We start from the raw sequence: 12,115 nt of genomic DNA on the forward strand, positions 1-12,115 counted from the left end.
TTAAGTGAAAGAATAAGACAGCTGGGAGGAGGATGGAGTTAGAGATAAAGAATAATATGAAGGAAAAGGGAGGAGAAGCAATGAGGTAGATATAGGAGGGAGACAGAAAGAAAGGTAAATAATAGATGAGGAAGAAGAGGGGGGTGGATGATGGAGGAATAAGACAGGTGGAGGAGGTTAGAAGATTAAGGGTAAGGGGAGAGGGGAAGGAGAGGTGAGGTGGTGCAGTGAGGGGGATAAGGGAGGGGGTGGAAGGGGGAGATGCTGTGACGGAATCTCTAGTGTTCACTCACAATGGACTGTCTCAATCCCCTGCTGACCAAACCACGATTTCCTGCTGACTTACCAACGAAAGATCGGCGTGGTCGGGTGGTCAGCTTCCCTCCCTTTCCCTCTTTCTCTCCTCCCACTTTCTGCTTCCTTCCTTTTTTCCTTTCCTCCATGATTATCTCGTTTCCTTCATTCCTTGACTCTTCCTTGATTATCTCCTTGATCCTTTCTTCATTCATTCTGTAATTTCACATTCTTATTTCCTTTCGCTTTCCGTTCCGTTACTAGTCTTCCTTCTTTCTTCATTTCTTTTCTTACTCTTTCCACATTTCTTAATTTTCTTTCGTCCTTCCTCCCATCATTCCTTCATTTCTTCATTTGGTTCCTCCACTCTTTCCTTCCTTACTTCACACTTTCTTTGGTAACTCATAAACTTCTTTCAATTCAGTATTATTTCATTCATTAACTAATTCATCCACTTAGATGAATCTTTTTTTTGTTCTTCCCTCTTTCCGTCCTTCGTCCATTCACTTCCACAATTCATTTAAGAATTTCTTCATCTCGATTTTGATTGTGAGTCCTCCTCCTCCTCCTCCTCCTCCTCCTCCTCCTCCTCCTCCTTCTCCTCCCGGTATGCGATATGCGGGTGAAGTGTTTTCACCTCAGGGAACTAGACGTCCCTGCCCTGCATAGTCTCAGGTCACCCTTGTACAAGGTGTAATACCTGATCTGTCTCCCGTGCCAGGGTCACGGTGAAGCCTGTGGGCAGTAGCAGTGGTGGATTGGACTGCAGGCAGAGGATCTCTTTATAAGACAATGGCTGGAGCTCCAGGGTCCTACTCAGCTGGACCGTGCCTAATTATTTAGGCCTGCGGTGTAGAGGAGTGTGGCGACCTCTACACTAAAAAGCCTCCCTGGGAACCAGTTGTCGGTGTGAGCTTCCCGTCCCTCCCCTCTATCGACGGTACTCCCATCCCTATTCTGCATAACAGCTGGTTCTTGTTTTCTCCTGAAAGAGATGTCTTCCGTGGGCCATTTGAGGTTGTACCTCCCGGCCTCTAGGTTGAGTTTCTGAGGGTTTTTCTTATACTCAAGGAATATTTCGGCTTTTTGGTCTATCAGGAAAGGCGTCTGATACTCTCTAGAGTTGGTGGAACACCTGGTGACAGGTGCCACTGGCCAGGCCTCGAAAGGGTCGCAGAGCTGGGTTAGACGTTTCGGAAAGTGGGAACGAATTGCTGGCTCCTCCCCTCCCTTGCCAGCTCTGCTCTGTGTGACTACGCCGGCCCCGTTCTATGGGACAAAACTTCGAGGATAATAGCTGAAAAGCGCCGGGTTGTGAAAGTCTCTCTCGTGACCGAGGCTCAGGACAAGCGACTGGTCTTTGAGGCGTTTTCAAGACCCTGTGGGAGCGAACTGCCGGTGTTGGAGGCATCTAACACAGCAGTATCTAATTTCCATGCACAATTTTTATCCAACTCAATTTATGGTCACAATTTAAGTTATTTCGAAAGCGCTTTTAGTATTTGCCGAAACTGTAAACTCGCTTTAATTTCTAACAATGCCTTCGAACCTTAAGTGTGACGTCTGTCCCGGACGATTTGCAGCTCAGTTCTTCCAGCTGAGTAAAACTTGCCGCATCTGCGTTCAATGATTACAACTTCAGAAGGCTGTGACTGAATGGAAAGTCAAACATAATGATCTTGAAAAGAAATTCGAAGCCCTTCAAGAATTTGTTTCAAATAATGTGGCAGAGACTCCACCATCGATGGTGGAGAGGCCCTCCACCGAGACTGTGCCCTCTCCAGACGAATCTCCTGCTTCACGGGAGGACGTGTTACCTGCCTCACAGGTTGACTCCCAGCCTGCCTCACAGGCTAACCCCCACCCTGCCTCACAGGCTAACCCCCACCCTGCCTCACAGGCTAACCCCCAGCCTGCCTCACAGGCTAACCCCCAGCCTGCCTCACAAGACAATCGCCAGCCTGCCTCACAGGCTAACCCCCAGCCTGCTTCACAGGCTAACCCCCAGCCTGCTTCACAGGCTAACTCCCAGCCTGCCTCACAGGACACCTTCCAGCCTGCCCCACTTAACGCTTCTTTTCCTGCATCACAGGATGTCGGGTTCCAATCTGTAAGGAATGGAGCCAAACCGAAGCAGGAAACCAATAATTTACTGACCCCCACTACCTTCAATAGGTTCCAGGTGCTGGCAGACACCATGGAGGATGAGTTTGAGACTCGCCTAGTTGGGGACTCCATGGTGCGTGGCCAGCTGGTTGAGTTTTGTGGTCGTTCATCAAACGGCCGCAGAAAACGTTACTGCTATCCAGGTGCCAGACTGGACGAAATCACCGCAGCTTGCGATGATGTCACGAGAAATGCCGACCGAAACACCCTTTTTATCATTCACGCGGGGACGAATGACGTAAAGACAACCCGTTCTGAGGAGCTGCTTGAGAAATACCGCCGCATGATCAAGCAGTATAAACGTAATACGGATGCCAGTAACATCATAATCTCAGGAATCCTCCCGAGGGTCGGTGCCGAATCTAGCTTTTACAGATAGGCCTTTAGCACAAACAACAGACTTCAGTCCCTTTGCTCACAAGAAAACGTCCAGTTCGCTAAATTGTGGAAGAGTTTTTACTACGATTCAGACTTGTTCCTTGCTGATAGTATCCATTTAAACCCTGTTGGAGCAGCCCGTTTCGGGAGGCTGCTCTGTGACCAAGTGACTCTTCGAAAGCCAAAAAACGCGGAGGCGAGAACACCAGCAGCTCCACCGTAAGGGAGCACTCAACCCGCAAAACCCCCGACTCGAATCACATTAAAGCTTGCTATGTAAACGCTCGTAGCCAACGTAACAAATTTGAAGATTTAGAAGTCCTCGCAGTTACAAATCATTATCACATCATCGGAGTCACAAAATCTTGGATAGACACTTCAAATAAAGATTTCATTGCAGAATGTAGATTACCGGGTTATACCATCTTTAGTCATGAAAGAGAGAACGGACAGGGTGGAGGCGTTATCTTTTATATCCACAAGTCTCTCCATCCAGTATCCGTGTAAACATATAACCAATGTAGACACGGTCTTCATTGAAATTAAAAATAAATCTTGTAAAATAGTAATTGGACTTATCTACAGACCGCCACGGCAGAATCTTGATATCGACCACGCATTAAGTGAATTATTATTAGAAACAAGTAGCAGTTGCGAGACAGTAATTGTTGGGGACTTTAACTTGCCAGTGAAAAGATGGGGTAAACCGTTGAACTGTCATACAGGGCTCGACCTGTACACAAATTTACTAGAAAGTGATTTACATCAACACGTTTAAGAACCGACTCGGGAAAATAATATACTTGACCTTATCTTTTCAGCGACGGCTGATCTAGTTAACGAAGTAAATGTTGGTCCAATTTTTAGTTCTAGCGATCATCGAACAATCACATTCAGCATCAATATGAAAGAAAATAAAGTAACTCTTAGTAAAGAAAAAGTGCCTGATTATCAGAGAGCGAATTTCGTAAGACTCCGATCAATTCTAAATAATTCTGACTGGATTGAAATCTCGGCGGAAACAGATATTGATAAATCTTGGGGGGCCTTCACCACAATATTGAACAATGCCATAAGCATATGCGTACCCTATCATAACAGACGTTCAGCTTTTAAGAAGAAACCCAAATGGTGGAATAACGAAATTCAAAATAGCCTATCTCTTAAAAAACGCGTATATAGTAGATATATATCAACTCAGAGTGAGGCTGACAAACTAGAGTTGGACAAAATTCGCCGCGAAACCAAGAAATTAATAAAACGAAGCAAGACAAATATTGAAGAATATATAGCGGAAACGAGTAAATCTAATGCTAAAGAATTTTTTAGGTATGTAAATAATAAAAAGTCATTCACTTGTGGTATCGGACCGCTTGCTAATGATAATGGTAACCACACGAACGATGAAAAGGAAATGGCTACAATCCTAATTAACTTTTTCGCATCCGTATTTACCGACGAAGATTGTTTATCAGATGTTTATCAGATGTTAAGTGGCGTGCTCATCGTAGAAAGTGACATTTTACGCACAATTAAAAAGATTAAAGTAAGCAAAGCTCCTGGTCCAGACAAAATTACCCCTAGGGTCTTGAAAGAAATCAAACATCAAATTTGTAAACCGCTCTCCATCACATTCAATAAATCTTTAACAGCTGGAAAAGTTCCATCGGATTGGAAACCTCCAAATGTCACACCAATTTTCAAAAAGGGGGACTAGTCTCATTCAGGAAACTATCGACCAATTAGCCTGACATCGATTGTTTGTAAGTTAATGGAGACTATCTTTCGCGACAATATGGTGAAATTCTTCGAAGAAATTACTATGATAAATAATTCGCAACTTGGCTTCCGAAGTAAACGTTCGTGTTTAACTAACTTGATTTTTTTCATTATATTTTTGAGGTGTTCGATGAAAGCAGATCAGTAGATATCATATATCTGGATTTTCAAAAGGCATTTGATAAGGTCCCCCACCAACGATTGCTCAGCAAACTATTGGCACAAGGTATCTCGGGTAACATTCACAATTGGCTTATGGACTGGCTCTCTGAGCGGAAACAGAGAGTAGTTCTAAACGGTGTTACATCTAACTGGCTCGACGTCAGAAATAGCGTACCTCAAGTGCTTGGCCCCATGCTCTTCTTAATTTATGTTAATGATATCGATGATGGGCTCACTTGCAAAGTATCAAAATTTGCTGATGACACAAAACTTGCTAGTAAAGTAACTGCGACACTCGACGAAGAAGCTTTACAATCAGATCTAGATCGACTTGCACGTTGGGAAAATCAGTGGCAATTGAAATTTAACGTTGACAAATGTAAAGTGTTGCACATCGGAAAAAATAACAATCGTGTTCGGTACGTAATGAATGGCAAACAACTTTCTGCAGTAAGTAAAGAAAAGCATTGTTCAGAGGTAGTTAAAAATGCAAACAAATTGGTTGGCTTCATCGGACAAGTCCTTAATAATAAATCAGAAAAAGTAATATTAAAACTGTATAATTCGCTGGATCGACCCCGTCTAGAGTACTGTGTACAGTTTTGGTCTCCCTATTACAGAAAAGACATAGAAAAGTTGGAACGGGTTCAACGAAGAATAACAAAGATGATTCCTAGGTTGAGAAATTTATCATATGAACAAAGGCTTAAAGAAGTAAATTTATTCAGCCTACCAAAACGAAGAATGCGAGGCGATCTAATAGAAGTGTTTAAAATGTTTAAATGATTCAGTGATATTAATGCGGAAGATTACTTTACAATTGATCGATCAAATAGAACAAGAAGAAATCACAGTTTGAAGATAAGTAGTAAAAGATTCGCGTCGTACGAGGATAAACACTTCTTCTTCAATCGAGTTGTTAATGTTTGGAACTCTCTACCCTGTGATGTCGTTGATAGTACAACAGTTACAGCCTTCAAGAATAGATTAGACAAGTGTTTTGAATCCAACCAGCAACTAAGATATTGCTCATTGTCGTAATAACGTTAAGTTCTTTAGAATACTGGTGTCCTTGTCCGCTTTTATCGCCCGGTTAGTGGTAGCAGTAATGGTAGTTCTTCGATCTTTCCTACATAATTTCCATGCAGTTTTTCCATGCTGCATGGTTCTTTTTCCTTTCCTGCCAGCTTTGGCTGGAGGGATGGGGTGGTGGGGAGGAGCCTTCGCCTTTGCTGTCCTTCATCTTCCACCTTTGATTATATAGTTAGTGTAGCTTGTCACAAACAGCCTCGTAAGGACCAGCAGGTCTGCTGTTGTTTGTTCTTTCTTTGTGTTCTTTGTGTTCTCTTCTTCCTCCTCCTTCTCCTCCTTGCATTTGACTTTTTTTCCTTTCTGTGCACACTCCTTGCAAAATTGCTCATCCCAACTCACTCAGTTTCCTCCCATTTTTGTTGGTATTGTTTGCATACTTGTTACCCTTGCATTCTTACATCTTATAGTTTCATTTCTTCTTTTTTCCTTACTCCTTCCTTTCCATTCTCTTTTCCATCCTTCATTACTACCTTCCTTTCTCCCGTCCATCTTTCTGCTTTTCATTCCATCCGTCTTTCCTCTTCCATTTATGAGATTTACTCCTACCAATGGTAAACGACTCTTTCCTTCCTTCCTTTCCTTCACCAGCAATGTTTTTTCTCAGCTTCCCTGTTCCTTTGTCTTCTACCTCCGTAATCATGGCTTGCATATCTGACCCTCTTTCATGGAAACTTTTATGTCTCTTTCATACGTCTTCCCTTCTTCCTTCTTTCCTTCCTTTTGCTTTAATAAGAAAGATAGAGCCCGTACGTCTCCGTCCTCTCCATTCGTTTACATTTCTGTTTCTTCCCACGTCCGCCTTCCTTTCTCTCTCTTTCCATATCCGTCGTTATCCTTTCCCTCCGTGTCTCCCGTTCATCAATATATGTAGTGGCTCCTTGTTTTGGCATGGAAGACCAAGGGCTGAAAGCTTCGATCTCGTTCCCTTGCTTTCCTCAAACCCTGGGACGTATGCAGGGGAAGAGAGTGAGGCCCCAAAGGAGGAAGTGGAGGAAGAAGAGGAAGAGAAGGAGAGTAAAGAGAATCGGGGAGCAGAGACTGTGAAAAATAAACAATGGTGGCGGAGAAACGGAGCGGCAAAGAATCCTAAGAAAGAAGCGAGGGGGGGAGAGAGAGAGAGAGAGAGAGAGAGAGAGAGAGAGAGAGAGAGAGAGAGAGAGAGAGAGAGAGAGAGAGAGAGAGAGAGAGAGAGAGAGAGAGAGAGAGAGAGAGAGAGAGAGAGAGAGAGAGAGAGAGAGAGAGAGAGAGAGAGAGAGAGAGAGAGAGAGAGAGAGAGAGAGAGAGAGAGAGAGAGAGAGAGAGAGAGAGAGAGAGAGAGAGAGAGAGAGAGAAGCGGAAGGAAACGAACCATGTTGGAAACACCGCGCTGAAAAGTGGAATTGAAAGCCAAAAAATACACAAAGATAATTTTTGGATTAAACTTTAAACTTAAGATGCATTAAATTTCATGGCGCCAGCGCACACACACACACACACACACACACACACACACACACACACACACACACACACCTACTGGGACTGCATTTAAGTATGTTTTCCCACTATGAAGTTTATTTTCACGTTAGATTTTCATGCTGTAAGATTTTATGAGATTTCGTGAATATATATTGAAGTACGTGGCTGTGTGTGTTTTGCCTTGGGTGTATCTGAGCGACTTGAGGGATTTTGCTTGCCTGGCCCCCCTTGGCTGTGTGCTGTGCTGCCCAAGCGAGGGAGCGTCACGTGGTGTCCCACGCATGTCGCCTTTCAGTTGTCGTTCAGCTCGGCCATTGCTGCGTCACGTGGTGTCCCACGCGTGTCACCGTTCAGTTGTCGGCCTCGGGAACAAGTAAATGTCAGTCGTACAAAAAAGGGATTATCCACAGGTAGAGGTTCCAGCATTATGTTTCCTCGCTAATTATTAAATGGCTTATTCTTTTAACTTTTGTCTTTAATATAACTCCTCAAAAGACTAGAAATATGAAAGCGGTGGCTTAAGGGTTAGCGTGCGGGCGCCGCATCCAGCAGGACGCAAGTTCGCGTCCTGCTTACCGCAGCAAGCTTGAACTTCTCAGTCACCGTCGGGTGGCCTAAGACTACCTACATGTTGTCCTGAAGACCACCTATCAACCCGGAATCCAGATTCTCTCTCTAAAGAAAAGATTAGGTATAAGCAAGATGGAGCTACTATAAACACCTGCCTGCGCCATAACAAACTGAGGCCGACCATCAGGCCCACCAAGAAAGCCTAACGGCTCCAAAGACAGAAACGTAAAAAAATAAAAAGGGTGACTCATATCCCTTTCCGCCTGCTTGTCTGTTGTCTGTCTGTTGTCTCTTTTCCTTCCTGTTTATCTGCCCATCTGTGTTTGATTTTCAAGTTATCAATCTGTGTATATCCATTCTTCCCCCCCTTCTCTCTCTCTCTCTCTCTCTCTCTCTCTCTCTCTCTCTCTCTCTCTCTCTCTCTCTCTCTCTCTCTCTCTCTCTCTCTCTCTCTCTCTCTCTCTCTCTCTCTCTCTCTCTCTCTCTCTCTCTCTCTCTCTCTCTCTCTCTCTCTCTCTCTCTCTCTCTCTCTCTCTCTCTCTCTCTCTCTCTCTCTCTCTCTCTCTCTCTCTCTCTCTCTCTCTCTCTCTCTCTCTCTCTCTCTCTCTCTCTCTCTCTCTCTCATCCCCAATTATTCCCATCGCTTCCCCTTGTCTCGTATTGCTTGCTTCCATTTGCGTGTATTCACCTCCCCCTTGCCTACCTTTATTTCTCCTCACCTCGCATTACCTTTCTCATCACCTCGTTAACTCCCTTCCTCTCTCTCTCTCTACCTCCCTCAGCTCGCACTGTCATCTCCATTCCTGCCTCCCGCATCTCTTTTCTTTTAAGCACAAATATCACTTATCATTCCAAGCAGTTTTCGGTCATACTTACATTAATATTATGTCTTCCTTCCCTCCTTCCTTATTTGTCTCTCTCCCCTCTCCAACTCCTCCCATCTCTCCTTCCCCGCCTTCCCTTCCCCCTCTCCTTCCTCGGCTTTATGGTCACCTTCGGAATTAACGTGTGGACCAACTGCCATTACCACCGACAATAATCCACGCGCTGTTGTTAGTTCTACCTTCTCTTCCTTCTGCACCTCCTCCTTCTCTTCTTCCTCTCCCTCATTATCTCCCTTCTGCTGTTCCTTATCGGCCTCTACCTCCTCCTCCTTCTCTTCCCCTTCCTCCTTCTGCGTAGGCTTAAAGTTTTTTTCCTCGCTTCTCGGAATCTCTTGAACAAACCTCCTGTCCTAAGTGAGGGTGATCCCCGTTAATGGTGCATAGTGTGTGTGTGTGTGTGTGTGTGTGTGTGTGTGTGTGTGTGTGTGTGTCTGTGTGTGTGTGTGTGTGTGTGTGTCTGTGTGTGTGTGTGTGTGTTAACCCAGTACATGGAATAACAAAATAGATGATACTAAGAACATATTTACATTTTTGTGTGAGAGTGACTGCATTAGGAGAGGTAATACATAGAAGATGTGATACCAGCTAAGTGTACGTACATTTATTAGTCACCCACACAGGTAGATCTCTCTTTCACCCTTTGTGGTCTGAGTGACGGATTAGGTGAGGATTTGCATAATGAGCGATGCTGATGGCTGGTGTGTTGGGGAGGGAGACAGAGAACTGGGGAGGCTGGAAAGATAGATGAGGTTCCAATGCAGATGCTTTAAAATACGTATATGTAAAATGAGAGAGAGAGAGAGAGAGAGAGAGAGAGAGAGAGAGAGAGAGAGAGAGAGAGAGAGAGAGAGAGAGAGAGAGAGAGAGAGAGAGAGAGAGAGAGAGAGAGAGAGAGAGAGAGAGAGAGAGAGAGAGAGAGAGAGAATATTCAATTGAATTAGGGTTGGGGCAAGTAAAATAACCCAGGGACAATAAGGGGAAACTAATGAAGATTGATGGCTTACTGCTGTGCCCTCATTATCGGATCCTGTCACAAGAGAGAGAGAGAGAGAGAGAGAGAGAGAGAGAGAGAGAGAGAGAGAGAGAGAGAGAGAGAGAGAGAGAGAGAGAGAGAGAGAGAGAGAGAGAGAGAGAGAGAGAGAGATTTACGTAGATATTCAGACCAGACAGACCCTGTGGTCCAGACTAGGTGGTATATCCTTAAATCTAAGTGAGATTATATTAATCAAGTTGCACAAAAACTTTGCATTTCTACTGTAGTTAATATTAAGTTGAAGGAAGTGTCGGTCGAGATTGTTTTTAATGAAGTCAATCGAGTTGTAATGGACCCCTAAAGGTGGGAGCTTACTCCATTCTCGCACTACAACGTTGGTGAAGAAAAATTTAAGTTTTGTGCCTTTTCTCATTCGCAAAGTGTCATCGATTATGAACAGTTTTGATTTGTCCACATTCGTAAAGCCATTAAGTATTTTAAACCATTCGATCAGTTTTCCTCGGAGGCGACGCTTCTCAAGAGAATAAATTAAGTGTTGAGAGCTTTTCGTCGTATAGTTTGTTGCGCAAGGAAGGGATCATTTTTGTTCCACGACGTTGCACACCTAATTTAGCAATATCTTTTGCATGGTGGGGAGACCAAAACTGTACCGCATATTCCAAGTTGGGTCTGACTAAACTATTGTAAAGCGTAAGTATTACATCTCTAATTGTGAATAAAAAAAAAAATTTAATGAAGCCCAGCATTTTGTTCACTTTATTTGCTGCGTCGATGAATTGCTGTGAGAATTTGAGGTTTGACGCGATTTTGACACCCAGGTCCTTGACGCATTGAACGCTTTTGAGTTTTACACCACGCGTTTCGTAATCAATCCTCTTATTTCTTGTTCCAACTTGAAGAACCTGGCACTTGTCTACATTAAAGAGCATATCCCATCTATCAGACCAAGCTTGATATTTTATGAAATCATCTTGGAGGCTTTGACTGTCTTCCTCAGTGAGAGCCGAGTTACCAATCTTTGTCGTCTGCAAATTTACTAATGAGGATATTAAGTCCAACGTCCACATTGTTAATGTAAATAATGAGGAGCACTGGGCCTAGAACCGAGCCCTGAGGGACACCACTAGGGACAGGCGCCCATTCTGAGCTAAAACCGTCGATCACCACTCTTTGTTTTCTGTTGCTCAACCAATACGAGATCCATCGGTGTATTTGACTGTCAATACATTGTTGCTTTAATTTATACAATAAATTATGGTGTGTAATTTTATCAAACGCTTTCTGGAAATCAAGACAGACTGCGTCCAGTGATTTGGTTATGTCATAAACTGAGAAAAAGTTGTTATAAGAGGTCAGTAGGTTTGATAGGCAGGATCTCATGTTACGGAAGCCATGTTGTGAATCTTTAATTAGTGAGTAGCTTTCAAGATAGCCCACAATTTTGTCTCTAATTAAGTGGTCCAGCAGCTTCCCTACAATTCAAGTTAGACTAATGGCCCTGTAATTATCTGGTATTTTTGTATCTTCTTTCTTAAAAATCGGTGTTACGTTAGCCTTTTTCCAATCCGAAGGGACGATGCCTTGTCGCAAGGACATATTGAAAACGGTTGTGAGAGAGGAGAGTATTTCGCTCTTTGTTTCTTTAAGCAGTATAGGATATACTTTGTCAGGTCCGGGACTTTTATTTGCTTCATAAGTGGCTCTGATAGACTGCTTAATGTGTCGCTTCTAAAATTTTATAATTTCTCAGTATTTCCCTCATTTTTCATAACCTTTTTTTTTTAATTTACAATGTTGTTTATCGTTTTGTTCGGCACATCGCATCATCCTGAGCCTCTCCTTCCTGCCCCAGCTACGACAACCGGCCGGGCCGCCTGCAGGCCACTGAGGAGCGCCACCTGGTCAAGAGTCGCCTGCTGCAGGGTCGCGCTACCTTCCGGCCGGGCCACCTGCCGGCGCTGCACATCAAGCCGGTGGGGAGCAGCGACCAGGCCAACTATACCTGCAGGGTAGACTTCCGGATAGGTGAGCCCCGAGTGTGTGTGTGTGTGTATGTGTGTGTGTGTGTGTGTGTGTGAGAGAGAGAGAGAGAGAGAGAGAGAGACTGCACGGAATGTGTTGTATACAGGATCTGAGTTGGTATCGTCTCCATATATTTTTGTTCATCTTATCTTTCAAGCCGTGAATGTCCCTTGCCTGCACCACCTCCTCTCGTCTAATTCATTCCTACCATTAATACTTTCATGTGGAGGACTAATTTTCTTGGCATTGTACCACATCTAGGTTTCTTTACCTTATAATCACAACCTCTTGTTCTTTAATTATCTCTAATCAGAAG

At 43.9% G+C, this 12,115-nt stretch overlaps 1 protein-coding gene across 1 annotated transcript in view; it reads left to right on the forward strand.

Annotated features, from left to right (window-relative positions):
- Positions 1–12,115, forward strand: part of LOC126982241 (synaptogenesis protein syg-2-like) — a 291,624-nt gene that overhangs the window by 224,933 nt on the left and 54,576 nt on the right. The window contains exon 5 of the mRNA XM_050834188.1: positions 11,630–11,802. Within this exon, the coding sequence (XP_050690145.1) occupies positions 11,630–11,802 (173 nt within the window). The remainder of the gene's footprint in view (positions 1–11,629; positions 11,803–12,115) is intronic.

This window comes from Eriocheir sinensis, chromosome 4 (assembly GCF_024679095.1).
Source record: "Eriocheir sinensis breed Jianghai 21 chromosome 4, ASM2467909v1, whole genome shotgun sequence".
Lineage (NCBI taxonomy): Eukaryota > Metazoa > Arthropoda > Malacostraca > Decapoda > Varunidae > Eriocheir > Eriocheir sinensis.